General features: G+C 43.5%; 1 protein-coding gene across 1 annotated transcript; it reads right to left on the reverse strand.

Moving 5' to 3' along the window:
• DHX8 (DEAH-box helicase 8) lies at positions 1-27,184 on the reverse strand. Its single transcript, XM_084863763.1, has 23 exons — positions 26,953-27,184; positions 25,281-25,366; positions 24,834-24,906; positions 23,432-23,517; positions 22,221-22,330; positions 21,455-21,838; positions 20,898-21,042; positions 20,601-20,804; positions 19,841-19,928; positions 17,909-18,006; positions 16,304-16,451; positions 14,915-15,096; positions 13,973-14,167; positions 13,477-13,662; positions 12,976-13,186; positions 12,460-12,641; positions 9,555-9,695; positions 6,616-6,771; positions 3,422-3,559; positions 2,610-2,738; positions 2,234-2,430; positions 1,417-1,596; positions 1-697 (listed from the first exon to the last, which is right to left on the reverse strand). Exons 1-23 carry the CDS (start codon positions 27,098-27,100, stop codon positions 478-480), a joined length of 3,687 nt encoding a protein of 1,228 aa, XP_084719889.1. The 5' UTR covers positions 27,101-27,184; the 3' UTR covers positions 1-477.

Raw genomic sequence — 27,184 nt, forward strand, 5'->3', positions numbered from 1 at the left:
TTTTTGTTTCCTTAAGAAAATAAATATTATCAGGTCAAGGGAAGGTACAGGGGCTGGACAGGGGCAGGAAGTGGGGCCAACACTTTCAATGAGCTTCATGGCTCCCTCCTGCACACAGCACCCGCTGGGGCGTCAGGGTCCCCATCGTGTCCATCTGTCTGCGTGTCCAGGTGTCCGATGCTCACAGCGCATTTCCCATCCCAGGGCCGCACGGGTTACGCCTTTCTAGGAGACGGTTCAGTGTGCCCCTGTGTTGGCTGTGAGCTCCAGGTGGCCCCAGTGAGTTGGGGTAGTGTGGACGGGACATTCTGGTCAAACCAGGCGTAAATCCCTGGTTCTATTTTACCACAAGGGAAGAAATGCAAATCAAGTTTGGAAAATGTCCAGTTAAGATCGTATCCTCATGGTCAGCTTTTCACCAGTAAGAGTGAGGCCAAGGCCTGGGCCAGCGCCACAAGAGGCGAACCAGTCCTGCCGTCAGCGCCGCCGGAAAGCCCGGGATATTCTCCAGGCGTTGGGCTCCTCGTAGCGGTTGTACAAGGGTTCCAGGCGCTGCTGCTTCTTCTGCTTGCTCAGCTTCGTCGGGTCGGAGACCTTGAAGAAGGCGGGAGCGAACTCCACAAGCCACCGGGGGTCGATGGTGGTGACCTCACGCATGTACTCCTTCGTGGTCAGCACCAGCTCGTGGTACACCACCCTGAGAGGGGACAAGACAGGATCAAGTCTCCGGTCACCCTGGTCCCTGAGGGGCCGCCGCTGAGCTTGCATTTTACCCTCTCAGCTCTCCTGCCTGACCCCCCGGGAGACTGCAGTCTCTCTATTACAAGCACACTCCAATCCTGAGGAGGCCGCACACCTCTAAGCACAGAAAGCTGTCAGAACCATGTGTTCTAGCCCTGGCTCTGGCTCCAACTATCACTGAGAGAGTGGATCGCACCACTTCTCCGGACCCGTCTCCTGTCTGTGAAACGGACAGTGGTTTTCCAGGCTGTCTCCGCAGAACTCCAGGCCCTGAAGAGGAGCCTCAGGAGCTGCCACAAGGAGATGCGTGAAAGCCAAGCAGGCAAGACTCCATATCTGCAACCCTTCTACCATGGCGGCACGATGGTTTTAAATCCGCTTTATATTAGGATAGGTAAGATTACTTTTTTTTTTTTTAATGCTACTTGAAAAAAAAATTTAAACCACCTCACTAAATGATCTCAAAGATCCTTCCTACATCTCATTCCCATGATTTTATTTCTCTCAAAAGGGTCTGACTGTGCCTAATTCACACTTCCACTGCCCTAGAAATACAAGCAGTGTGAGAATAGAAGTGCTGGGGGGAAGGGAGCAAAGGCACAAACACAAAGTGCCAATAGATCGACAGGTTCTCTCTGCCCAGAACGGCTCACAGACCGGGGCCTGCCCACCTACCATTCCGGCTGTCTGTTGAAGAGAGCGCTGGAAGGGTGGATGTACACCACCTGCTGGTCGATCAGGGTCCGGTAACCCTCCTGCGGGTCTTTCTTGGCAGCATTTCGGAAGAACCCACTGCAGATGGCCTTTTGCACTCGGACTGTGGACTTACCGCAGGAAACCACATCCAGCTTGTGCCTATCAGGAAAATAAATCGAGAGAGGACAGAGATGTGAGACAACTCTGTTTGCAGAGATTCTATCTTCCAAGATGACGGTGCCCAACACCCCCATCTTGGGGCCCCAGGACCCTTCTTCCAGCCCTAAGAGTAGAAGGGGCAGCTCTGCCAAGTGGGCAAGATGGACACAGTAAGAGCGAAGGACTTAATTTAACGTGACTAGTAATGTTTCAGATGCTTGTAAATAGATTTTTTTTTTCAACAAAAAATCATCTTCCTCTCAGAAACTTTTTATTGATTGATATAGAGAGTGAGAGAGAAAGAGGAGAAACATCAATGTGAGAGAGAAACATGGATCGGCTGCCTCCTACACATGCCCCAACTGGAGATCAAGCCCACAACCTGGGTATGTGCTTATTGAAAATCAAACCCACAACCCTTCGGGGCACAGGATGACACTCCAGCCAACTGAGCCACACTGGCCAGGGCCCCAGGAACATTCTGAAGTGATTCTCAGCTGCACCCTTTCATGGAGAGGATTATAACAAAAATGGAAAAGCTGAAGGAAAAGAGTTATGTGAGGAATCAATAGCTCCACAGTACATCTAGAGATGAACAGACATGAAGTCAAAATGGGGAAAAGACACCAGATGTTACCTGTCCATTATGCCTAACATCTGCTTGCGAATGTCCTGGGCCCGGCGCAGAGAACGAGCTTGGATAAAGTTCTCATAGCACCAAGGGTTGGAAAACTTGTTGTTCTTCCAAGAATTGTACACGGCCAACAGGGTGAGGTGGTCTCCTTCGGTTTGGTGGAATTTGGCCTTCTTCTGATCGGCGAGGGCTTGTTTATCCTGCCCAACAGAGGGAAAGAAGCTTATTTTCCGCCCAGCAGCTACTAAATGAACACCCAGCAGTTCCAGGAAGCCCTACGTGGCCCTGTAAGCGTCCACATGAAGCACTGGAGTGGCAATGGCTGATTTCACTCAGCTTCGCCACCATCTCCATATGAACGTGGGACCGAACTCCCTACCTTGGGCCTGTAAAAAACGTTCTGCACGGACAGCATGGACACAATGGTCAGCATTTCCTCACTGCAGCCCAAATGCACAGACATGATCAGCATTTTGCACAGCATTGGTTCCAGAGGGAATTCTGCCATCTAGAGGGAGAAGAAGAAAGTACAATTGCTACCCTGAGGAAGCTCCATCTGGACTTGCCAACGTGAGACACTGGTGAGCAGACCAGAGGAGGTTCACCAAGCATGAGGACGTGGGATGCCTGTCTCTATCAGAAGACATTGCTGTTTTCATTTCCCAAAGAAATCCCAATGAAATACATGCGATCAAGAACATAACTACTGTTACAGGAGGTGGGAATTTTGTAGACATCTTTTAAAATTAAGGCTAGACTCAATAATATATCCCAAGGTAAAACTGACTGTGGGTGAAATTTATTTTTCTATAAAAAACAGTCTTAAGGCCTGGCTAGTGCGGCTCAGTGAGCTGGAGCACTGTCCCAGGCACCAAAGGGCTGCGGGCTCGATTCCCGGTTAGGGCACATAACCAGGATGCGGTTTCAGTCCCGGTCGGGGCATATGCAGGAGGCAGCTGATCAATATTTCTCTCTCGCAGCGATGACTCCCCCCTTTGCCCCTTTCCTCCCTCTAAAAATCAATAAAAAAATAAAACAGTGGGAAATGCAGTTAAAAAAAAAAAACAGACATCTAGAATTGTGCTCAAAACTTATCCAGAGCCTCAGAGCTTGATTTTGCACAAAACAAAGCGTGGAGAAGACTGGCCAGGGGATCCTTCCAAAAGCACCAGAAATTACGTGTGTCCCTACCCTGCGGCCCAGGCGAGTAAGCAGGCCCTCGTCATCCAGGGCCCCCAGGGTGTACAGCTGCTCCATGGCTGTGATCAAGGTTTCCATTGGTGGGGCATCCATGAAGTCAAAGGACAGAAGGTCATTGATGCCCATGGCCTAGAAGAGAAGGGAAGAAAGTATGTGATGGGAGGGTCAGCCTCACCAGTGAAAAAAAGACTACTTATTGGCTTTCTTTCCTGTTTCTTCAACTGCAATCAGGAAGCCATCAGCAAGGTTAGCAGCAACCTCCAGGGCTGGGCCACACAAACCTCAAGACTAGTAGAAAGCATGTACTTTCTTAGAAACTTTAAAAACACTCCTCAAGCTGAAAACGGTTTGGCTCAGTGGTACAGTGTCGGTCTGCGGACTGAAAGGTCCCGGGTTCGATTCCAATCAAGGGCATGTACGTTGGTTGCGGGCACATCCCTGGTGGGGGGTGTGCAGGAGGCAGCTGGTCAATGTTTCTCTCTCATCGACGTTTCTGGCTCTCTATCTCTCTCCCTTCCTCTCTGTAAAATAATCAATAAAATATATTTTTTAAAAACACTCCTCAAAATGATAGTACATACGACTCAACAACAGAAAGACAACAATTAAAAAACGGGCAAAGGACCTGAATAGACATTTCTCCAAAGAAAATTAAAAATGGCCAAGAAGCACATGAAAACATATTCAATGAGCCGGCCAGCATGGCTCATTGTTTGAGCATCGACCTATGAACCAGGAAGTCACGGATTGATTCCCAGTCGGGGCACATGCCCAGGTTGTGGAATGAATCCCCAGTGTGGGGCATGCAGGGGCAGCCGACCAATGATTCTCTCTCATCATTGATGTTTTTTGTTTGTTTTGTTTTGTTTTGTTTTTTTAATATATTTTATTGATTTTTTACAGAGAAGAAGGGAGAGAGATAGAGAGCTAGAAACGTCGATGAGAGAGAAACAGCTGCCTCTTGCACACCCCCTACCGGGGATGTGTCCGCAACCAAGGTACATGCCCTTGACCGGAATCGAACCCCGGACCATTCAGTCCGCAGACTGACGCTCTACCACTGAGCCAAACTGGTTTCGGCATCATTGATGTTTTTATCTCTCTTTCCCTCTCCCTTCCTCTCTGAAATCAATAAAAATACATTTAAAAAAGACAAGATACTCAACATAACTTGTGATTAGGGAAATGCAAATGAAAACCACAATGAAACTCCACTTCATACCACTAGGAGGATGGCTATTAAATAACACATACACACACAAAAAAAACACACACACACACAGAAAATAAGTATTGGCAAGGATATGGAGAAATAGGAATCCCCATATATTGCTGGTGGGAATGAAAAACATTTGGTGATTCCTCCATAAGAAAAACATAGAATCTCCATATCATCCAGCACTTCCAATTCCAGATATATAAAAGAATTGCAAGCAGGGCCTCAAACAGATACTTGTACATTAATGTTCAGTGGCATCACTCACAATAGCCAAAAGGTAAAACCCCCCAAATACCCATCAACAGATGAATGGATCAACAACACATGATATGCACATACAATGGAATATTATTCACCCTTAAAAAGGAATGAAATTTTAAAACATGCTACAACATGATGAATTCTGAAAACATTATGTTAAGTAAAATAAGCCAAATACAAAAGAACAAATATTATTTGATTCTACTTACATGAACTGAATTCATAAAGAACAGAAAGTAGAATAATGACTAGCAGGGGCTGGAGGGAAGGGAAAAGGGATCGTTGTTTAATAGGTACAGAGTTTCTTTTTGGGATGATAGAAAAGTTCTGGAAATGGGTAGAGGCGATGGCTGCACAGACTGTGCATGTAATTAATGCCACTGAGCTGTACATTTTTAAAAGGTAACAATGGTAATGTGTTATGTATTTCACCATGATTTAAAAAAAATAAGACGATATGCCAGACTGCCCTGTCTCTTGCACACGTAATTTCCACTGTGCCTCTAGGAAGTGTCCTGTATCATATTCAGTGGCAGAGATATGAGGATGACTGAGATACTACCCCTACTCTAAAGAGTTCATAATGGTGAGATACACTGACACAAGGCTCCATGCCTGGCACAGAGCAGGCCATCAATGCATTTGTTATCCTAATTTGATGAATAAAAGAAACAAATGAATGCTGTTTTAACCAAGTGTGTACACAGGGTGATGGGGTAAGACCTGAGCTTTCTGTGTCTTTCCTATAAACTGATTGTGACCATAAACACAGCAGGTGTTCCAATAAATGTTTACTGCAGGAACAATGACTGTAAGAAATTATGTTAGCAATCAGTAAGCAATGTGCCAACTGCCTTTACCTGGCATAATCTCATTTATCTCCACAACAGATACTATTAATAGCACTCCCTTTCGAGAGGAGAAGACCGACTAGAGGGCCTCGCAGGTAAATGTGTTAAGAACACACAGCCTGGAGCAGAAGTCTGAGCCACACAGGCCTCTCTGTTCTCACTCCGGAGACTGGAGCGAGTTTTCCTGTGAAGCTCCGTTGTAGCCTCTCTCCCAGGGAATGAATAATAGATTACAACAGAGCCGCCTGCACCAGCGAAGTGCCGGGCCTCCAGGGTAGCATCTGTGTTGGGGGTTGGGGGGGTGCCATCATCTGGAAAATTACTCCTGTGGCTCCCCCTGCCAAAGGAGGATGAAGGTCCTCTCTGGGGCCTGAGGGAGGAAGAGCAATGATTCAGAATGAAAACCAAGCCCCAAGAGAGCCAGTCTGAAACCTCCACTGAGAGCTCCCTCTGCAGTTTTTGGACTGGGAGTTTTGCTTCCGTTCTAGAAGAACAGAATTGAATCCGAAAGCTAAAGGGATGAAGGAAGTTGTTTGTCCAGAGTTTGGCACTGATTAGATTTTTCTAATATCCTTTCAGAAAACGCTCCTAACTAAAATCTTTTACAAGCAAACGTTCTGCTGGTTAGTATGGTAAGGAAAGAAAAAAAAATGTGTTCACAGCAAACATGCCAGCTTAGCCCTAGACACACCGTGCAAAGGCCGTTATCACGGCCATTTGCATTTCACTCGAAGGGAATGGTTGTATGAGGGTACTAAAGTGTTTGACAAGGTTCCTAAGACTCAGATCAATTTACCACGGCCACAGCACTGGACTGTGCCACCAACCCATTCCGGCAAGACAGGGCTTCCTACCTTGAGCGAAAGCACCGTGCTGGCTAAGTTGGTTCTCTGGATCTCCGGCACGTTGGTGGTCAGCATTTCATCCCGGTAGGCTCGTTCTGTGTACAGCCTGTAACACTTCCCCGGGCCTGTTCTCCCAGCTCTGCCAGCTCGCTGCTTCGCCTGGGCCTAGAGGAGTGAGCACATAAAAGTAACAAATCTGTTAAGCATCACCTAACAGCCTTACCCAGGAAATCCGTTAAAAGAGGGGGACTTAACTACTGGCAAAAATCCAAAATGGGGTTTATTTCACTTCCTTTAGGACCATTTCCAAGACTACCAATGTTATTATCATCCCCTCTCCAACACTCGACATTTCAGGAAAGCTTGTTCAAGTGAGGCAAATACAGATAGACAAGGAGAATGGAAGAAATATTATAAAGATCACAGAAATATACCTCAAAAGAGTGTGGCACAACATAAAACAAGATGACAGTCAATGCCAAAAATGTAAGTGAACTAAAATAGTTAATATACCAATGATGACTATGGCCATTTTAAAAATCAGGTTTAATATCCTCAATGCCAGAAGTAAATGTTAAGTGAAAAAGCAAGTTACAAAACAATATAATACTGATTTTGTAAAAAAAAAAACAACTTTATGATCTTGTATAAAGTATTATACCAGAAGGAAAAAGCTAGGGAAAAATACCCTGAAGTGTAAACAGCGACTAACTGACAGTAAGCTTGCAGATGGGTCCTATTTTCTTTACTTTATCAATATCCAATATTGAACACCTATTACCTTAATAACCAGGAAAATTAAATACTTAAACAAAAATATACAAAACATACTTACTAGACTATTGGAATTACAATCATGAAATAAACAAATATGAAAAAAGGTGTGTACAAGAAAAACATCAAAATTATGACAGTAGTGATAGTAGGATTATGGGTAATTTAAAATATTTTATATTTCTCAGAAATAATATAATATTACTTCTGTATTTAGAGGAGAGGAGTATTAATTTTTGAATTTAAAAAAATATAGATATGGCCTGGTCGGTGTGGCTCAATTGATTGAGCATCAACCCATGAACCAAGAGGTCTCTGGTTTAATTACCGGTCAGGGCTTAATCCCCGGTGGGGGGCATGCAGAAGGTAGATAGATGATCAATTTTTCTTTCTCATCAATGTTTCTATCTCTCTATCCATCTCCCTTCCTTGCTCTCTAACGTCAATAAAAACATTTAAAAATATGTGTGTGTATGTGTGTGTGTGTGTGTGTGTGTATGTGTGTGTGTGTGTGTGTGTGTGTGTGTGTGTATATATATATATATATATATATATATATATATATATATATATGTAGTTAGACACAGGTTGCTAGGAAACCCTGAACAGCAAACTGAAGGGGCCCATTTTTTGACAAAACCACCTGTCTTACAAATGGTAACAGGATTTATAAATTCCTATGTCAGCTCCAAACAAAGGACGTAGTATGAAAGGTCACTAACCACTCAAAGGCAGTTGGCAACCACACAAGGTGGCTGATGCCACAGCATTCTAAGATCTCTCCAAATGAGAGAGGGCAAGTGTAACTAACTTCTCCATCTCTGTGCGTTGCCTGCACTACCCCGAGAAGTGGTACAGAGCACACAGACTGCCCAGGCTCAAATCCTGGCTCCACCAGCTGTGTGACCTTAACCCCTCTGTCTTGGTCTCATCTGAGAAATGAGGATAATAATATTTACCTCAAAATATTGACACAGAATGTAATCCATTCATGTAAGTGAAGCACCCAGGACAGTGCCTGGTAAGGCACTTAGTAAGTACCCTGCAAGTGTTAGCTACTATTACTTGAGTTGCAAAATGAAAATAGCCTGATGGCCCTAGCTGGATAGAGCGTCGGCCTATGGACTGAAGGGTCCCAGGTTTGATTCCTGGTTGCAGGCTCGATCCCCAGTAGACGACATGCAAGAGGCAGCCAACCAATGATTCTCATCATTGATGTGTCTACCTCTCTCTACCTCTCCTTTCCTCTCTGAAATCAATAAAAACGTGTGGTTTTTTTTTAAAGTGTAAAGAAAAAAAGTACTTCACCCATTAGCACAGTAAGCAGCAGCACCACTGAAAAATAACCTCAACTAACATTTCAACCACATGCTTTCAAGTCTCAGGCAGGTTCACACACACTGTGCACAAGTGCTCATCATCTATTTTTAAACAAAAATTGGATTATATTACTCCTGCTAATTTGTAGCTCACTTCTTTCAAATAATATATCACAGTTATATGTTTCTGTCATTAAATATAGATACACACCACCATGTTAATGCCATATCACATTCTATGGCATGGATATACCATATTTTATTAAACTACTTCCCTCTGGAAGGAATTTTTCCAGTTTTTATTTTTTATATAAACAGTCATTCAGTGAACATCCTTTTGCATTATCTTTAGATATGTATTAAACCATTCTTAACTTTCAGATATATTGGAACTCTTAGGTTAAAGAAATTATTTTTTTAAATGCTGGCTACACTGTAGCCAAACTGCCTTCAAAAAGAATAATCAGATTATTTATTTTTAAATATAATTTAGGCAGAAAATTATTTCATAATTACCAAAAAATATATTATCATCTCATGAATTGCTACTATCTCAGATATCTCTGACTAAGTACAGTACTTTAAAAATAGGTTCTTACTATCCATATTAGATAATCTATAATGCTAGGATTTAAACTTATTTTAAGTTCTAATTTATGGGGCTTTTTAATGTTGAAACACTATTCTAAAGATTAAAACAAGCAACACAAAATCTTTCTTATCTCACGAAAGTACCCAGCACCTTAAAAGTTCATCTTTGAAAACAATAAAGTTCAAAATATAAAACCATAAAAAAAATGTCAGAAATGGATTGCCGGGGATTTCCAGGAAAGCTGTCGGAAGAAGCTGCCATACCTGAGAAATAGGAGTCACCACGAGCTGGTCGATCCCTGTCTTGGAATTGTAAACTTTCTGCTTCACAAATCCAGGGTCCACCACATAGTAGATGCCGTCGATAGTCAGCGAAGTCTCTGCGATGTTGGTGGCAATCACGACCTGCAGATGAAGGGGACACAGCTGGACTGAGCTAAGCAGGCTCACGATGAGTTGTATACTTTAAAGAGGTAGGAAATAGGACTTCTGAACTCAAACATCTTCCCAAACGAGTGTGCGGTATTCTCCCGCTCTACAGGATTAGAGAGCACTTAATCTCAGTTTGGCTTCAAAAGGGGGGGGGGGGGGGTGCCTTCCTTTTAAGGGTTGGCTTGGGACTGGAAAGGGGGGTGCGTACCTGAAAGGAAAAGTGGAATAGGAAAAAGCAAAGGCCACTCAAAGCCAATTTCATTTGATACAAATGGCTACATATCTCATTTTCTGGATCCAGTGTTGATTACTACAATTTTAATTTTCTAGTACCCTGGGAAAGCACAGACTTCCTGGCATCACATGTGCCAGGGCAAAATGAGGTTTTTCTCCCCCCACGGGGACATCCGGACCACAGAATGGGCTGTTTGTGTATGCGGAACAAGAGGGAGTTTTTCTTCTTCCTAATCATAAAATGAACCATGAGGCAGCAGAGGAATTTCACAGTTTGTGTGCATGCAGCGGTATATGTGATCTAGAAAATTATTGGTCTCAGCTTGGCACTGCCACTGCTCCTCCACCCAGAGGTTCAGCTAATAAAACACAATTGCTTGGAAAAATCACTGCTAGGGGCACCAGAACATCTCAAATCATGCCAGCACCTTACTGGCTCTGAGAGGCTTCTACCTGCTACAGAGTTACAGAAGCCCTCTCAAAAAAAAAAAAAGTCTAATCATCAGGAACAGAACAGAGAAGAAAACACAATCTCTCCCCCCAAACCTGCTCCTCTCCCAGGTTTCCCTCCTCAGCACCATCTTCCACCCAGCTGCCCACGCCAGAGACCTGGAGTCATTCCTGATTTCTCCCCTGCCATTCTCCCCTACACTGCAGGCACCCACTATGTCTTGTCCAGTCTAACTCTTTAATATTTTTCAAATCCATCTGCTTTTCATTCCTAATGAAATGAAAACATTTGTCCACACAAAAACTTGTAAACAAATGTTCATAGCAGCATTACTCATAATAGCTAAAATGTGGCAACAACCTAAATCCATCAACTAACGAATGGATAAACAAAATGTGGTACATCCATATTTTGGATATAGAATAATATTCTACAACTAGAGGCCCAGTGCACAAATTCGAGCACCAGTGGGGTCCCTTAGCCTGGCCTGCGGGATAGGGCTGAAACCAGCTCTCCAACATCCCCCAAGGGTCCCAGATTGCGAAAGGGCACAGGTCAGGCTGAGGGACCCCACCGTTGCACGATTGGGGCCGGGGAGGGACGGGGGAGGTTGGCCAGCTGGGGAGGGACTGCAGGAGGGCTCCAGGGAGTGTCCAGCTCATCTAGCTCAGCACTCAGTCCCAACTGGCGGGACCCCAGCAGCAAGCTAACCCACCAGTTGGAGCATCTGCCCCCCGGTGGTCAGTGCACATCATAGTGAGCAGTTGAGCAGCCTTAGCATATCATTAGCATATTATACTTTGATTGTTTGAACGGATGACCAGATGACTGGACACCTAGCATATTAGGCTATTATTATATAGAATATTTGGCAATAAAAATAAATGAAGTACTTATACATACTAGAACATGAATGAACTTTGAAAACATGCTACATCAAAGAAACTAGTTACCAAAGACCACAAAATTATATGATCCCACTTATATGAAACGCTCAGAATAGGTAAATTCAGAGAGACAAAAAATTGATTAGTGGTTTCCAGAGGCTGAGCAGAGAGGTGAATAGAGGGCGATCACTAAAGGATCAAGTGTGTGTTGTTGTTGTTGTTTTTGGGGGGAGGTGATAAAATTGTTCTAAAATTGTTCTAAAATTGTAGTGATTAATGATTAATTGCCATTAGCAATGGTAATTAATGATTGCACAATTCTGTGAATATACTAAAAATCACTGAATTGTATACTTTAAAGAAGTAACTTGCATGTTATGAAGATTATATCTCAATAAAGCTGTTATTTTTAAAAAATCCATCTCTCTTCTTTCCCAGCACCTCACACACACGTGCACATGCACAGTCAGTTCCAAATCCTGGAACCTCACAGCTCCCTGAAATGGCCACTCTCTCTTGCTTCTAGGCCAGGGGTCTTCAAACTACGGCCCGCGGGCCACATGCAGCCCCCAGGGGAGTCTGATCCTGCCCGCCAGGTTTTTTGGGCAGTGAGCGCAGCCAAGGTGTTACAGTAGGAATTAGTAGTTCATATAGTCCGGCCCTCCAGCTCTCTGAGGGACCGTGATCTGGCCCCCACTTTAAAAAGTTTGAGGACCCCTGCGCTAGGCTGTCACAGGCTATGCTGTCTACTCAAAACACCTGTCCACCCACTCTTCTTGCTTAGATGAACAACCACGTGTTCTTCAAGACTAGCTTGGACCCTTACTTCCCATAAGAATACAGGGTTGAGTATTCCTGCTCTGGTCTCCAGAGCACCGGTAGCTCTCTCACACTATGGGTTAAAGGCACATCTGCTGGTGGATGCCTCACAGCAGAGAGGCCTGTCTTCAAACTGCCCACCCTGGTTCTACCCCAAAGCCGGAAAGATGCTCAAAAAATATTTGTCCAATGAAAATAGAAGATAAACACGGTTCACATACAAAACTCACATTCCTTAACAAACTGACTGGAGCAGTCTCTAAGACATAATAAACAAGACTGACATATATCTGAGCAATCCCCATTAGGGCCAACACAAGGGAGCTTCATTTCTGCCCAGGGTTACCTTTCTGCTGCCAGGTGGCGCTGGGTCAAAGATTCGGGTCTGCATCTCACTGGGAAGAGCAGAGTACACTGGGAGGATAATCAACTCTGGAACATCAGGCCCCAGGGATTTCATTCTTTCATACAGGATCTCACAGGCAGTGTCGATCTCCTCCTGACCCGTGAGAAAGACTAAGATGTCACCTAAGAAGAGAACAGGGCATTAATTTACTTTTTGTGTGTGTCTTCTATCCAAAGCCCATGATGACATTAATAGAGCGCCAAATGACAGAGAACACACTCAAATCCCAACCTCTAATAAAGAGGTTTTTAATCTGTTTATTCTATTTACTTATTTATAATTCGTATCTACATTTAAATAGGTGCATTAAATTCTGCACACCAATCTTATTTCTGTTTTTATCACCACCATTTCAAAGATGTAAGCCTGAAAGGAAGGCATTTTTAGAAAGCTGAATGAAAAAAATAACTACATTGACTTTTGGCCTAAGAGGAAAAAAATCCTCTTTCCCCCTACCTGGTGGTTCTGTTAAATGGATCTGCATGACGGTGATCAAGCTGGCATCCAGATAATCTGTCTCGGGTTCCTTTGTGTACAGTATTTCCACTGGATATGTTCGACCAGGGATGGTGAAGATGGGGGCTTCGTAGAAGTACTGAGAAAACTTCACTGCATCCAACGTAGCTGAGGTGACAATCAGCTTCATGTCCTGCCGCTTCTGAACTGTCTAAAGAGAAATGTGATATGGCTTATTAAAAAGGACTACCCTGCCCAACCGGCGGATCAGTGGTTGAGTATCAACCGATGAACCAAGAGGTCCCGGTTCAATTCCCAGTGAGGGCACAAGCCCGGGTTATGAGCTCAATTCCCAGTAGGAGGCAGCTGATCAATGATTCTTTCATCATTTAAGTTTGTATCTCTCTCCCCCTCTCCCTTACTTTCTCTGAAATCAGGTACTCAAATCCCCAGAATTCAGTTCTCAACAGCCAGGAGGGTCACCAAAGTGCGCCCAGTTACCTTCTTCAACAATCCAAAGAGCACGTCAGTGTGAATTGTTCTCTCGTGCGCCTCATCCAACATGATGATCGCATACTGCGTGAGGTCAGGGTCAATCAGGCACTCTCGGAGCAACATCCCGTCTGTCATGTACTTGATGACTGTTTCAGGGCTGGTACAGTCCTCAAATCGAATGGTATAGCCCACCTAAAGCAGAAGTTCAAAATTTTAGACACAAATCTCTCCGTCGTGTAATCACCAGGCAAGAATTCATCCCAGTCAAACCTTTACCATAATCTTGATAGACTAGAATTTAACCAAGATGTACGGTGATTTCCTTATAGTAAAATCGACCTTGGATTTGATGCTGAATATATCAACGATGACAATGAGAACCTCTCCCTCAGGAGAAACCTGAAAAAAGGCTGCATTTGTTCCCGCTTTATAGACAGAGATCTGAGACCTGGCCTTCCCCTTTCTCCAGGGACTTTACAGAACAGCTTCACTACCCACGTACCTCTTGGCCTAAGCAACAACCAAACTCCTCTGACACTCTTTTGGCCACTGACATGGCTGCCACTCTCCTGGGCTGGGTACATCCGATCTTGCCCCTGGAAGTGTAGCCCGCCTCCGCCAGATACTGGGTGATCTGTGTTGTCTTCCCAGATCCCGTCTCTCCAATAACAATCAGGATCTGATTGTCATGGACAGCCTGAAAGCCAACAGAATACAAATACGGTCATTAAAATTTGCCACACATTACTCTGGAGTGAAATACTGAATGCGTGTGTCCTAACACTAAAGGAGAAAAAAGCATACACAATAGTTTGTTTACATATGGTAAGAGTACAACCAGGACGTAAGATTACATGCCTGGGTTGCGGTCTCAATCCCCAGTAGGGGGCATGCAAGAGGCAACCAATCAATGAGATTCTCTCTCATCATTTATGTTTCTGTCTCTCCCTCTCCCTTCCTCTCTAAAATATATATATATATATATATATATATATATATATATATATATATATATATATATATATATATAAAAAAATAAGATAAAATAAAAATAATATATATATATATTTTTTAAACCCACTTGGGCCGAAACCGGTTTGGCTCAGTAGATAGAGCGTCAACCTGCGGACTGAAAGGTCCCGGGTTCGATTCCAGTCAAGGGCATGTACCTTGGTTGCGGGCACATCCCCAGTAGGGGGCATGCAAGAGGCAGCTGATCGATGATTCTCTCTCATCGATGTTTCTAACTCTATCCCTCTCTCTTCCTCTCTGTAAAAAATCAATAAAATATATTTAAAAAAAAAAAAAAAAAAACCCACTTGGAAATGTTCTGGATTTTTTCCTATCCCCTTTGGAAAAGTCATTTCACATACCTGTCCAGCTAATTTCAATTAAAACATGTCATCTTATTCCCAGACCAGTATATCATAAAGAGGCTTCTCACCTGGACCAGCTGCTCCTTCAGCTTGTAGATGGGCAGGCTCTCTCTCTGCTCAAGGATTGACATCTGGGTCTTTTTTCCATAAGAAGCTTTGTTGCCCCCAAAGGCATGCTTCTTCCACTCGGGGATGTCATTGGGCATCATCCCAATACCCCTCATGTTGGCAGCAATCTGCCTGCCTTCCGCTGCAAAGGAAACAAGTGACTTAATATTGTCTTCGAGCTACCCCACTTGAAGACAATATTAAGTCCTCCTCCACATTCCCTCCTCCACATTCAACAAATCAGATTTCTCCAGTACATCCGTCCTCTCTGCTAGCTCTGTGTTCAAGCCACCATCCTCTCCCCTCTGAACTAGTATTATAAAAGCCTCCTAATTTATCACAGTGTCTATTCCTGCCATTCTTCAGGGCACTCTCAAAATCCTTTAGAAATGCAACTCTGATCATGCCACACTCCTGCTTAGAACTAAGCACAGACCTAGCCGCTTTGGCTCAGTGGATAGAACATCGGCCTGTGGACTGAAGGATCCCGGGTTCTATTCCAGTCAAGGGGAGGGCACATGCCTGGGTTGTAGGCTCGATTCCCCAGTAGGGGGCATGCAGGAGGCAGCTGATCAATGATTCTCTCTCATCATTTATGTTTCTCTCTTCCTCCCCCCCGTTCCTTTCTGAAAATATATTTAAAAAAAAGAACCATGCAACATTTCCCAGTGAACTTCAGAATTGAGCCCTAATTCCTAATACCATCTACCGAGTCCTGGCCTTCCCCCTTCATCCCCACCACTCACCCATTACTCTCTGTATTCCAGCCACACAGGCCTTCTTTCCCACCTCACAGCCTCAGCACAGGCTGGTCCTCAACCTAGAACACCCTCCCTAGCCCCCTTTAACAGACCTTCCCAGGAAAGTGACCCACTGCAGACAACTACACTATCTGTACTTCTTCATACAGCACTGGTCATGATTTCGTTAGTTATTTGGTAGTTATTTGATAAACATAAAATTCCCCACTAAATTGTAAGTCTCATCAAAGCAGCTGTATCCCCAGTTGCCTAACACAAATTAACAAAATACTTGTCCTGACTATATCCAGCAGTTAGTTAATATTTATTGTACAAAAAATTATATGAAAAGGGAAGTTTCAAAGCTATGTTACTTTTAAGTTATTCAGTAGAAAAACTCAGCCAGTTTAATAATTTTATCAGGGTTACTAAAACATTTTGTATTTTAAACATTTGTTTTAAAAAAACAAGCTTTAACTAAAGAAAAAAGCAAATCACCAAACCCAAGGCTAAATCTTTGGTATGTGCTGGCAGTGCCCCTCCCAGCATACTTTAAAGGGTCAGATTTTTTTTTTTTTTTAAGTTCATACCCCCCTCTTAGGGTCCTACCATCAGGCAAAGGATCAACCCAATGTTTGTTGAGTCCCATGGGAATAGAATCCATCTCGGCTTCCCGCTGGGCCTGCTTGAGCTCCCGTCTTTCTTTGGCCAAGGCACTCTGCATCATAGCTGCCTGAGAGAGCGAGCCATCTGGGTTCTAAGGCAACAGACGACAAAGCAACATTAGAGCGGGACCTCAGCATGCATCGAATGTGCAGGAAATAAAAGGTGGATGTTAAACCACTTGAATCTAAAGAATAAGACCCACCTAGGAAAAAAGTTCATATCATCATTCCAGACAACATGAAAGAAAGTGTAGCTAATTCAGAGAAAAAGAACAAGGACAATAATAAATCCTGAAGGAATTGCAGATGTTGACTTAAAATTGAAAACCCCAAGAGAGATAGAACATATAAGAAAGGAATAAAGCCCTAGCTGGTTTGGCTCGGTGGATAGAGCATTGGACTGCGGATTGGAAGGTCCCGGGTTTGATTCCGGTCAAGGGCACATGCTCGGGTTACAGGCTTGATCCCCAGTAGGGGGCATTGATTGGCAGAAGGCAGCCAATCAATGATACTCTCTCATCATTGATGTTTCTCTCTCTCTCTCTCTCTCCCTCTTCCTTCCTCTTTGAAATCAATAAAAATATTTTTAAAAATAAAGGAATAAAAATTCTTCTGTATGGACCCAAGAACTAAAATGAAGACCAATGTTGCCCTGGCTGGCTTGGCTCAGTGGATAGAACGTCGGTCTGCGAACTGAAGGGTCCCAGGATGGATTCCAGCCAAGGGCACATGCCTGGGTTGCGGGCTCGATCCCCAATGGGGGAGGGGGAGTGCATGAGGCAGCTGATCAATGATTCTCTCACATCATTGATGTTTCTATCCCTCTCTCCTTCTCCCTCTCTGAAATCAATAAAGAAATATATTTTTAAAAATAAGTAAATAATAAAATAAAATGAAGACCAATGTGGACACTTTTGGAAGACAGATTTCAGTTCCACCTAAAGAACTAATGATCAGATCCACCTGCAGGTGGAATGAGCCTCCTTAGGGCTGTGAATTCCCTGTCTCCAACAATATCGAGCAGATGTGAGAAGACCATGTGGAGGAACACAGCAGAAGGATACATGGGTGAATACAAGCACTGAATGGGAGGCTGGGCTTAGAGACCTTTAAGATAACCCATTTCCAAATCTAAAATTTTATCTTAACTTTCCATGAATTCTCCTCCTAACAGATAGGCCACAACACCCAGTGCTAATAGTTTCATGTTAGGAGCCAACAGCAAGCGAACCCTTCCAAATTGCCTTTGACTATGCAAGCCCTAAGGCCTGGACATAACTGTGATAGTAGATCAAACACACATATTTATCTCTGCTTCCTCAAAAAAAAAAAAAAAAAAAAAAAAAAAGTAAAAGAATTACAAGGCAAAAGCAGGGTCAATATCCTTTTAAAATAAAAAATATTCTAGACCCTAATCAACAGTTAATACTACCTCCTGTGGCCTGAATTCTGCTTACACGGATTAATGAACTGCTGTGAAAAACTGAATTGTTACATTAAGAAAGAAGTTCACTTGGCCAGTCCAGATTAGAGTCCCAGCACTCCTCACCTTAACAATTTTAATAGGGCTCATGTCCATGCTTTGCTTGGTGTGCCCTCTCAGGAAGGGAGGCTCTTCCTCAACCAGTTCGATCTCAAGGTCCTCATCTAAAAGTCCCCCCAAAAAGAAGAATTAGTCAAAAACAAAAGAGACAAGTGACCAACCATTTTCTTCAAAAGGATTAATTTCCATAGGCACCAGCAATCATTACCAAATTTGGCTCCCAAAGTCAAAAGGACAGAAATGCAAGTAAAACCATACCCAGGTGTCTTGTTACCCCAGGTCTCCAGCCATTTCTAGGGCATTTGTGCACCCACCCAAGAACTAACCAGAGCTACTTTCAAAAGACATTAAGCCTGTGGAAATGCTGCTCTGATATTCTTAGATGGTACTAAGGTACTTGCCATCCAACTTAACTATGGAATTTATTCTTAACCCACAATAGAGTTGCACATGCAAAAGAAGAAAGAATTAAGTTGAACAAAGGGACAATATCAAATGTTGGCAAGAATGTGGAGCCATAGGACTCTGTTGATTTGGCTCAGTGGATAGAGCATCAGCCTATGAACTGAAGGGTCCCAGGTTCGATTCTGGCCAAGGGCACATGCCCATTTGTGGGCTCGATTCCAAGTGAGGGGCATGCAAAAGGCAGCTGATCAGTGATTCTCTCTCATCATTGATATTTCCATCTCTCTCTCCCCCTCTCCCTTCCTTTATATATATATAAAATGTGGAGCAAAAGGAACTCAGTCACACTTACATTAGAAATGTAAATTGATACAAAAACTTTAGAAAACAATTTGGTCTACTGGTAAAGTGAACATGCACATTTCCATCCACTCAGTAATTCTTCTCAATATTTAGGAAAAAAGAGAAGGTCTTGCATATGTGCAGTAAGAGACAATATAGGCATTTTATAATAACATTATTCATAAAGGTAAAATAAAGACCAGAAACAGCCCATATGCCCATCAAAAATAAAATAGATAAATTATGGTAAATTTAGATAGAGCAATACTTTAGAGCAATGAAAATGAGATACAACTATAAAAATCAACATAATTACAAAAGAATGACAATGAATCGAAAAAATTAAGTTAAAAAACAAACTAATGTTTAGGGACAAATATGTAGATAGTAAAATGTTAGTAAGAGTGAGGAAATGAGTAACACAAAATCTAAGAGGGTGTCTGCACAGAGAAAGAAAGATCTAATCAGAGGGACATGTAGGGGGTCAAAGGTGCTAGTAAAGCTCTACTGGTAGGTAGGTGTGTAGATGTTCATTTAGTAGGTGCTCATTTACTATTGTTATACAAACTATATATGTTATATTACAGGATTATGTCACTTTTTTTTTTTTTTCCTTACAGAGAGGAAGGGAGAGAGATAGAGAGCTAGAAACGTCGATGAGAGAGAAACATTGACCAGCTGCCTCCGGCACACCCCCTACCGGGGATGTGCACGCAACCAACATACATGCCCTTGACCGGAATCAAACCTGGGACCTTTCAGTCCGCAGACCGACACTCTACCACTGAGCCAAACCGGTTTTGGCTATATCACATTTTTAAAAAATTGTTAATAGGCCGAGTTAAAAATTGTATCTAGGGCAACTCTGAGTTCATGTAAGTGGACCCAGTGTTTTCAGAACAATTACTATGAATATGAGATCAAATTTAATTCTTAAAATATAATTTAACATTTTCTATCTCGAAAACATTATAAGCAACAAGCATAATAATATACAAATGTTTGCCAGAAACATGAATATTTTTGCTTCCATCAGGGAGAGACCCTTGTTCTTAGATGAGTGGTGAGACCCAAGGAACAAATGATTCAGAACCACTGGACCATACTACAAATAAACCACCTTGTCCAATAGCTCAACTTTCCAACTTTCCTCCTAATCCATTGTCCTGCTCAATCCCAGTGGCTAGTTACCTTCTTCATCATCCACTTTAGGAAGAATGCCAGTCTCTTCATCAAAGTCTGGAAACTCTTCTTTGGAAAGAACATTAGCAGCAATCATCTAGCCAAAGGACAGAAAGCAGCATTTGTAACTTGCTAAGATCAAAACTCTTCTTTCGTAGAATTCATACAGAGGTTTCATGTAGAAAACTAAGATTTTTCTTCTCTTCTAACCCAGGAGCCTCAAACATCCCCCATTCCTGGGGGACAAGACAACATGGTGCCCGAAAGCCTGGCTCAAGTGTCTCTTCCCCAGAAGAGTTATTGCTAATTCTGCTCCTTTCCTTGGTTCCATAGCATTCTACACATTCCTTATGTAATATGTAAACCTTCACAATTTTTTATTTCAATTTGTCTCCTCCACTGGATTTGGGAGTTCCTCAAAGGCAGGGACCATGTCTTTGTAGCCCTAGCATCTACATAGTACCTGGGACACCCAAGGTTCCGATATTTACTGATGAATGCAAAAAACAAGAACAAAAATTTACATAGCACACCATATATGCAGGCACTAACCTAAGAGGTTTACTTCTATTAACTCAGTCCCTACAAGTCCACCACCGGCTGTTTTACAGAAAAGCATACGGAGGCACAAGGAGGGAGAATAACTTAGAATCACACAGATAGTAAGTGGCCAGAAGTCACCCAGACCGTCAAGCTCCAGGGCCCACACTCTTAACCACCATGCTACCTACTGAATGGCTCTGTGGCTATGAAAGCAAACGGCCCCAACCTGTTTGATCTCCCACTTCTCTGGGTCAGAGATGCGGGTGAGGCGCTTGCGCTCCAGCGAGTCATCCTCTACTTCAGGGGCACTGACGAGGGAGAGGTGGGTGGGTCTGTCCGGATTCCGCATAGAAGTCTCCTCGCTGGTCTCCCCTACAAGATTTCGTCGTCGATTTGGGTTTAGATCTTCCCCAGTCTCTTGATCCACATCCTAAGGCACACAAGAAATGAAGCCAGCTCACTTGCTGTCCTGTTATGCGTCCTGGGCCATCAGATGTGATTACAGGCTGGACATCTCACCTACCTTCATGCTCAAACTGGTCTTGGTCCCAGTGAAGGACAAGACTTTGACCTTGACTCTCTGGCCTTTGCTCACCACATCAGCCACATTAGCGACACGGCCTTCCCGCCGGAGCTCGGAGATATGCACCAGGCCTTCCCACCGCTTCCTGAGGGAGTCAGACACATCGAAAGCATGTCTAAAATACCTTTCCCCAACAGACTTCTACGCTTGTTGGAACTGAACAAATGGAAATGGTCTTAAACTCAAGAGGAAAGTAACAAGAAGGTGGTCAAACAATAGAATAGCATTATAGTATTGCCACCCTCCCTCCCAAAAACGTGAGGAAGCAACAGGGATAAGAACTGAGCAAATTCTTAACTGTCTCAATCAGCCAAAGGGAAGATCTCCTGCAGACAGAGGGAAGAAGAAATGGCTCTGCAACGTGAAGTCAATTTCTAATCAACTGACATGGCTAATTTAAGTGTCATTAATCATAATAACTTTCTATAATGTGAAAGCCCTCAGTGATAAAAAAGAAATTCTGCCCATTACTGGTGTGAAAGGGCACTAGCCATTACCTTAGTCCCTCTAGCTGCACAAAGCATCCAAACTGCATGATGCTGGTGACTTTGCCATTGTAAATGTCCCCGATAGCGGGCTCTTCCGGGGGAGGGCGGTCCACGTGCTTATCCCGCCATCGGTCCAGATTCCTCTCCCCATACTTGTCTCGGTCCTTCCGCTCTTTGGGGGGGCTCTGACTTCTGCTCCTGGACCGATATCTAGACTTCCCTTTATTCCTCTCCCGAGAGCGGGACCGGTGTCTCCGCTTGTGGTCTCTATCGCGGTCTCGTTCTCGTTCTCGTTCTCGTTCTCGGTCACGGTCACGGTCACGGTCACGCTCTCGGTCTCGATCTCGGTCTCGCTCTCGGCTCCGGCTCCGCTTCTTCTTCTTTGTCTTGTCCCTAACAAACCAATGAACACCTGTGTAAAAAAGAAACCAGCCCAATTCCACCTCCATATCCCCAAGCGCCCAGCACAGTGCCATGCACCTGGATAAGTGCCTTCTAAGAGTTAAACTGCATTATAGTTTCAATAACTATGACATCCCCGCAGGTTAATAAAGAATGAGGCCATAAACATATTCAGCCTCTACGCCCATACTTCTGTCATCTTAGCATTTGCTGCACACATACTCTTGACAGGGAACAATTCAAACAGATCTAATAATATGGTAATGGCCAGTCTAGATTCTGTAAACTAGCCCAAAATTTTACTCGGCTGGTCCGAAAAATTCAACTACCACAGTACGCTAAACTTCCAAAAGAGAGGGCATCGAGGACAAACCGGTGCTCGGCATTTCTTTGCTTCGCCTGGCCCGCTGCGCTGGGCATTAAGGCCTCCAGTTCTTTCAGGACATCCACGGCGACTTTCACATCATCCTCATCCAGCATGGTCTGCAGAGGCAGCGGCAGCAAAGTTAGGAGAAGAGGTAGGGGAAGAAAATCACTCAAAAATCTGTACTTCAGGAGCATTTGAGATCTTGTTTTCTGACAATGTCCTCAGTTTGGCTCAAACACACACACACACACGAGTCTGTACTTCAGGTACTACAAATCTGACAGTCTCTACACTGCCGACAGCTTATGTAAAGGAAGTGGGGGGGTGCAGGGGAGACAGGGGGAAGGTGGAGATTTCCAACACCATGTGAGATGGAGGCAGAGGATTGAGCAAAGGCTCTTGGAAGTCATTTCTGCATTTGGCAAATCCCCTTTGTCCTTAATGCAAGGCTACGGAAGGAAATTAGGTATTGCCCCTTCTGTGAAAGCCATGCACATGACGATTATAAATAGAAAATAGATGCTAAAATTTTTAAAAAGCAACTCTCCCTCTGCATTTCCTTCTCCCCTTTCACTGCTTGATTTTTTCTATAGTTCTTATCCCTGTCAGCTACGTATACATACATATGTACTTATTTGTTGACTGCCTATCTCCTCTCTGCTGGAGGAGTTTACATATTTATTTCCTGCCCCCATCCCAATACTAACATGTAACCATCTCTAAGAGGGCAGAAACTCTAATCTATTTTGCTCACTGCTGTATCCCTGGCACTTAGAACGGTGCTTGGCACATAGTAGATACTCAATAAATACTTGCTAAAATAAAATTTCAAAACCAAAACATTTCAAAAATTAGACACTCTAACAGATAATGGAACAAAAAAAAATCTAATTTTACACATCAGGCATCTGTTCCAGAACCTTAAGTTATTTCATATCTATTTCATATCCCTAATCACAGCTTTCCACAATTCCTCATCTCATTTCCTTCAAATATCATTCTTGAACCCTTTAACACTATTCTATACATAATATGTGCTCAGGGAGTGATCAGACATTTTCACTTTGAAAAATATATTACAATAAAGGAAAACTTAAAATAATAAGTAATGGGGGGAAAAAAGAGAAAGAACAATTAACAACTAATGAGACAAAGAAAAGAGACAGGGTGGGGATAACATGCACCTATAGTAGACATTCTCAAAATGGCATCCGTACCCGAACAGAAGGGTTGTCTGGTTGGCAAAGGACTGGAAAGAGTTCTTTCAGCTTTTCTTTCTCAGTTTTGGGTTTAACAACTGGATCTTGTTTCATTCAAGAACATGAAAGGATTTAAAAGAAAAGACATATTTAATATTCTTAATGGCTAACAAAATAACTTCATGAGATTTGCATCAAACTAACAGCAGAACATGGAACTTTTCTACATATTACTCTTATAAATCACTAGAAACGTAATTTAATTTTCAAAAAAAAAAAAAAATCTATATTTAAAACCCCAATATGCAAACAGACCAAATGGTAGAACAACCAAACAATAGGTCACTATGATGTGCACTGACACCAGGAGGTGCACGGGGAACCTGGCAAGCATCAGCGGTGGCGGAATGGTGAAGAGATGAGCAGGGGCGCCAGACCAAGGCAGGGCACTGGTCAGTCATTGGGGCAAGCCTCTGGTGGTTACTGAAAATTCTTTGCTGCTGCATGCCAAGGTCCCACTGGGCACTCGCACCTGCTGCCAGTGCCCGGTGCCGGTCCCAATCACTCAGCACCTTCAGCAGGTGCAAGCAGCAACTACCAGCCCCAATTACCCCTGAGGACTTCTCCACCTCCCCCTGCTCCTGCGGGGCAATCAGGGCAGCAATAACTGCTCACATCTACTGATGACATCAGCCCTGCTCGCACCTGCTGCTGATGCTGACCCCAATGGCTCCCCACTGTCAGCAGGGTGAGCAGGGCCAATGCAGTCAGCACGTGGGAGCAGCAGCAAAGGGAGGAGGGCTGCCAGCAGACAGGGACCAGGAGCTGCAGTGGGTGGGGCTGGGCGGGGGCATGGAGGATGGGTGAAGACCCTTCCTTGTGCTCACCACAGACTCACGGCCCACAGTTCCTTTCAAGGTGCACCTAGTTTATTATAAAACCTCAACAAACTTGTGGGCATCGGGAAGTGCATCAGTATTCACTTGGTTGGTTATGTTTTATAATTCTCACAATTTTAATTTTATTTTAAGTCATTTGAAAAATTTTACTACAACATTTACTTGTTCAGCAGCTGCAACAAGTGAAACAAATACAATATTCTTAGTGGTTAACAAATGAACTTCCACACTAGATTTACATAAAACTGAAAACAGAATGCTTGACCATCTAAACTAGGGGTGTCGAACTCAATCAGAGAAGGGGCCAAAATCTAAAATCCAGCCTAAATCGCGGGCCGAATGGTTTACTGAACAGTCATAAACTGACAATGTCATAAACTGACAGCGGAGTGCAGTGATGACAGCGCGGTGCGGGCCACATTGCAAGGCCTGGTGGGCTGGATTTGGCCCGCGGACCTTGTGTTTGACACATGTGATCTAAACCATTCTGGAGGCTAAGCTCAGCTAGCAGCTCTGCTCACCTTTGCTAGTAGAAGGCTTTGCTGGAGGCCGCATGGTTTGTATGAGACGCAGCAAGTTACTAATAAGAGAATCCTTTGAAAACAAACAGAACAAAAATTGTCAGCTCCTGCATCAGTGCTTAAAAACACTAAGAAAAGTTTAGAGAAGAGTGGTTATCCCTGCCTGCCCCATTTTTCTAGAAAAGTATCACAAGAAATCCAGTTACATCACCACTGCTTAGTGGCATGAAAACATTACACTTGATTGTCTAACCACTGTGCTGTACATCTGAAACTGGTATAGAATAATACTGAATATAATTGAAAAATAAGAAATTACACACTTAATGTATTAGAATGGTATGTACAAAGTATCTCCTTTCTCTATCAAAACCCTAATTAAATCCTATCAAAATGAAAATTCAATAGTGACAGTAAAATAAAGCAGGGGTCTCCAGACACACATACCGTGAATTCTGCGCCATTTTTGACCAGAGAAGTCTTAAAAGTATCAAAGGTGGTATTTTTCTCAGCAAGACTGATCACAAATTCAGCTGCAAATGAGAAAAGAAATTAAAACAAGAATGGAGACTTGAGCAAAAAAATCATTTTAAAAAATGTTATAAACAAAACTATGTTATCCAAAGTCATAAAAACCAAAGACCTCCATGCAGCAAGGGTGTGAAGAAAGAGAACTTAAAAGTACTGAGATTATCCATGTAGGTTCCAGTTAATTTTTTTTTTAAATAAATTTTTTTAAAGACCTCATTGGCTTTATTAAATGATTCATGAGTCAGGCAGCATCCCATCTAGTAAACAGAAAAGTCTTCTTATTCTAGTTCATTCTTTTAAATCCTCACCCCAGAATACGTTTATTAATTTTAGAAGAGAAGGGAGAGTGAGAAACATCGACTGGTTGCCTCCCATATGCGCCCCAACTAGGGATCAAGCCTGAAAGCTAGGTATGTGCCCCAAACCTTTTCGGTGTACAGATGATACCCCAACCAACTGAGCCACCCAGCCAGGGCTCCAGTTAATTTTCACAACTGAAAAGCTGTAACTACAAAATGGCTCACCAGGCCTCTGAGTGAACGTAAGGGAGGAAGACCTCCTTGTCCCACATTATCATAATCTCTTCCATGAAACTACTAGCTAGAGGTTACAATGTCTGAAAGCATGAGCCCATACATACACCCGCACATACACACACTCACAATGGATGCATGCACAGGATGCTTTCTCCAGGTTTTGGAAAGGCAGACTCTACATATGAGGGTCGGGCAATTGCTGGATGGCACAATCTCCAAGTTAATGAAAGACTCACTCCCCCCCACCCCACATTTTTCTCTGATCGCCTGCCTAGTCTTTGAAACTTCTAATGTTAGAGCTACTTAATGATTAAGAGACTTCCAGGAAAGAAGTGAATTTTATGATAAGCTGAGATAATATGCTTCAAACTGTGAGTCCTGCTAGAAAATTTGAATGATTTCATTCGGATTTTAATCCTAACAAATAATAATACCATGGGAGATCTGAATAACGAACATAAATCAGTCCTAACATGCCATTTCCACGCTGGAATTTGCCTTTACCTGTTTGATGGCAATAAGTGGAAACCAAATGCCATCAGGCTACCATGAACTTAATAACAACAGGTGCCAATGGTTAAGACTGTTTGACCATCTACTACATGTCAATCACTATGCTAAGTGCTTCCCATGATCCTCACAATAAGCCCTCACAGGTCATTATTGTGGGGTATCTTAGGCCAGGTCAGGCCGCCCCAAGATATCCCACAACAGCATTTTAAAGTTACTCATCAAGCAGCAAGTGCAAGAAGAGTAATGTCTATCATCATCAACAACAACAACAACGATGCACTGCTGTTAACGCTGCTTAATTTATTTGGGACTGGGGGGAAAAAAGCAAGCAGCGATGGCCGCTCTGGGTTTCACTGACAGCCCTAGAAAATGGTTTCTAACAACTCCGCCGGGAGAGCTCTGAGGCGGAGGCCACTGCCGCAGGTTCCTGTGCCCAAGTCTCTGACATAGAGAGAGAGAGACTCCTATGGACACACACTCAACCCCTCAACCCACTTCTTCCGCTTCCCTGAACCTCAAACCCGGAGGCCCGAGCTCACCCAGATCCTTGTCGTTGATCCCCAAGTGATTGTCCAACTCGGTGCACACCTTCGACACTAACGACAGATACTCGAGTTTGGCGAGTTCTTCCGCGGGGCCCAGCTCCGTCCCGTTGACGGCTCCCACCATGGCCACAGCCACCGCCATGGCCACGGCCTCTCCCGCCTCCTCACGGCTGGCCTTCGGAGCTACACCGGCCCGGTTCCGATTTCCACTTCCGGGTCGGCGCGC

This window comes from Pipistrellus hanaki (assembly GCF_964339955.1).
Source record: "Pipistrellus hanaki genome assembly, chromosome: 16".
Lineage (NCBI taxonomy): Eukaryota > Metazoa > Chordata > Mammalia > Chiroptera > Vespertilionidae > Pipistrellus > Pipistrellus hanaki.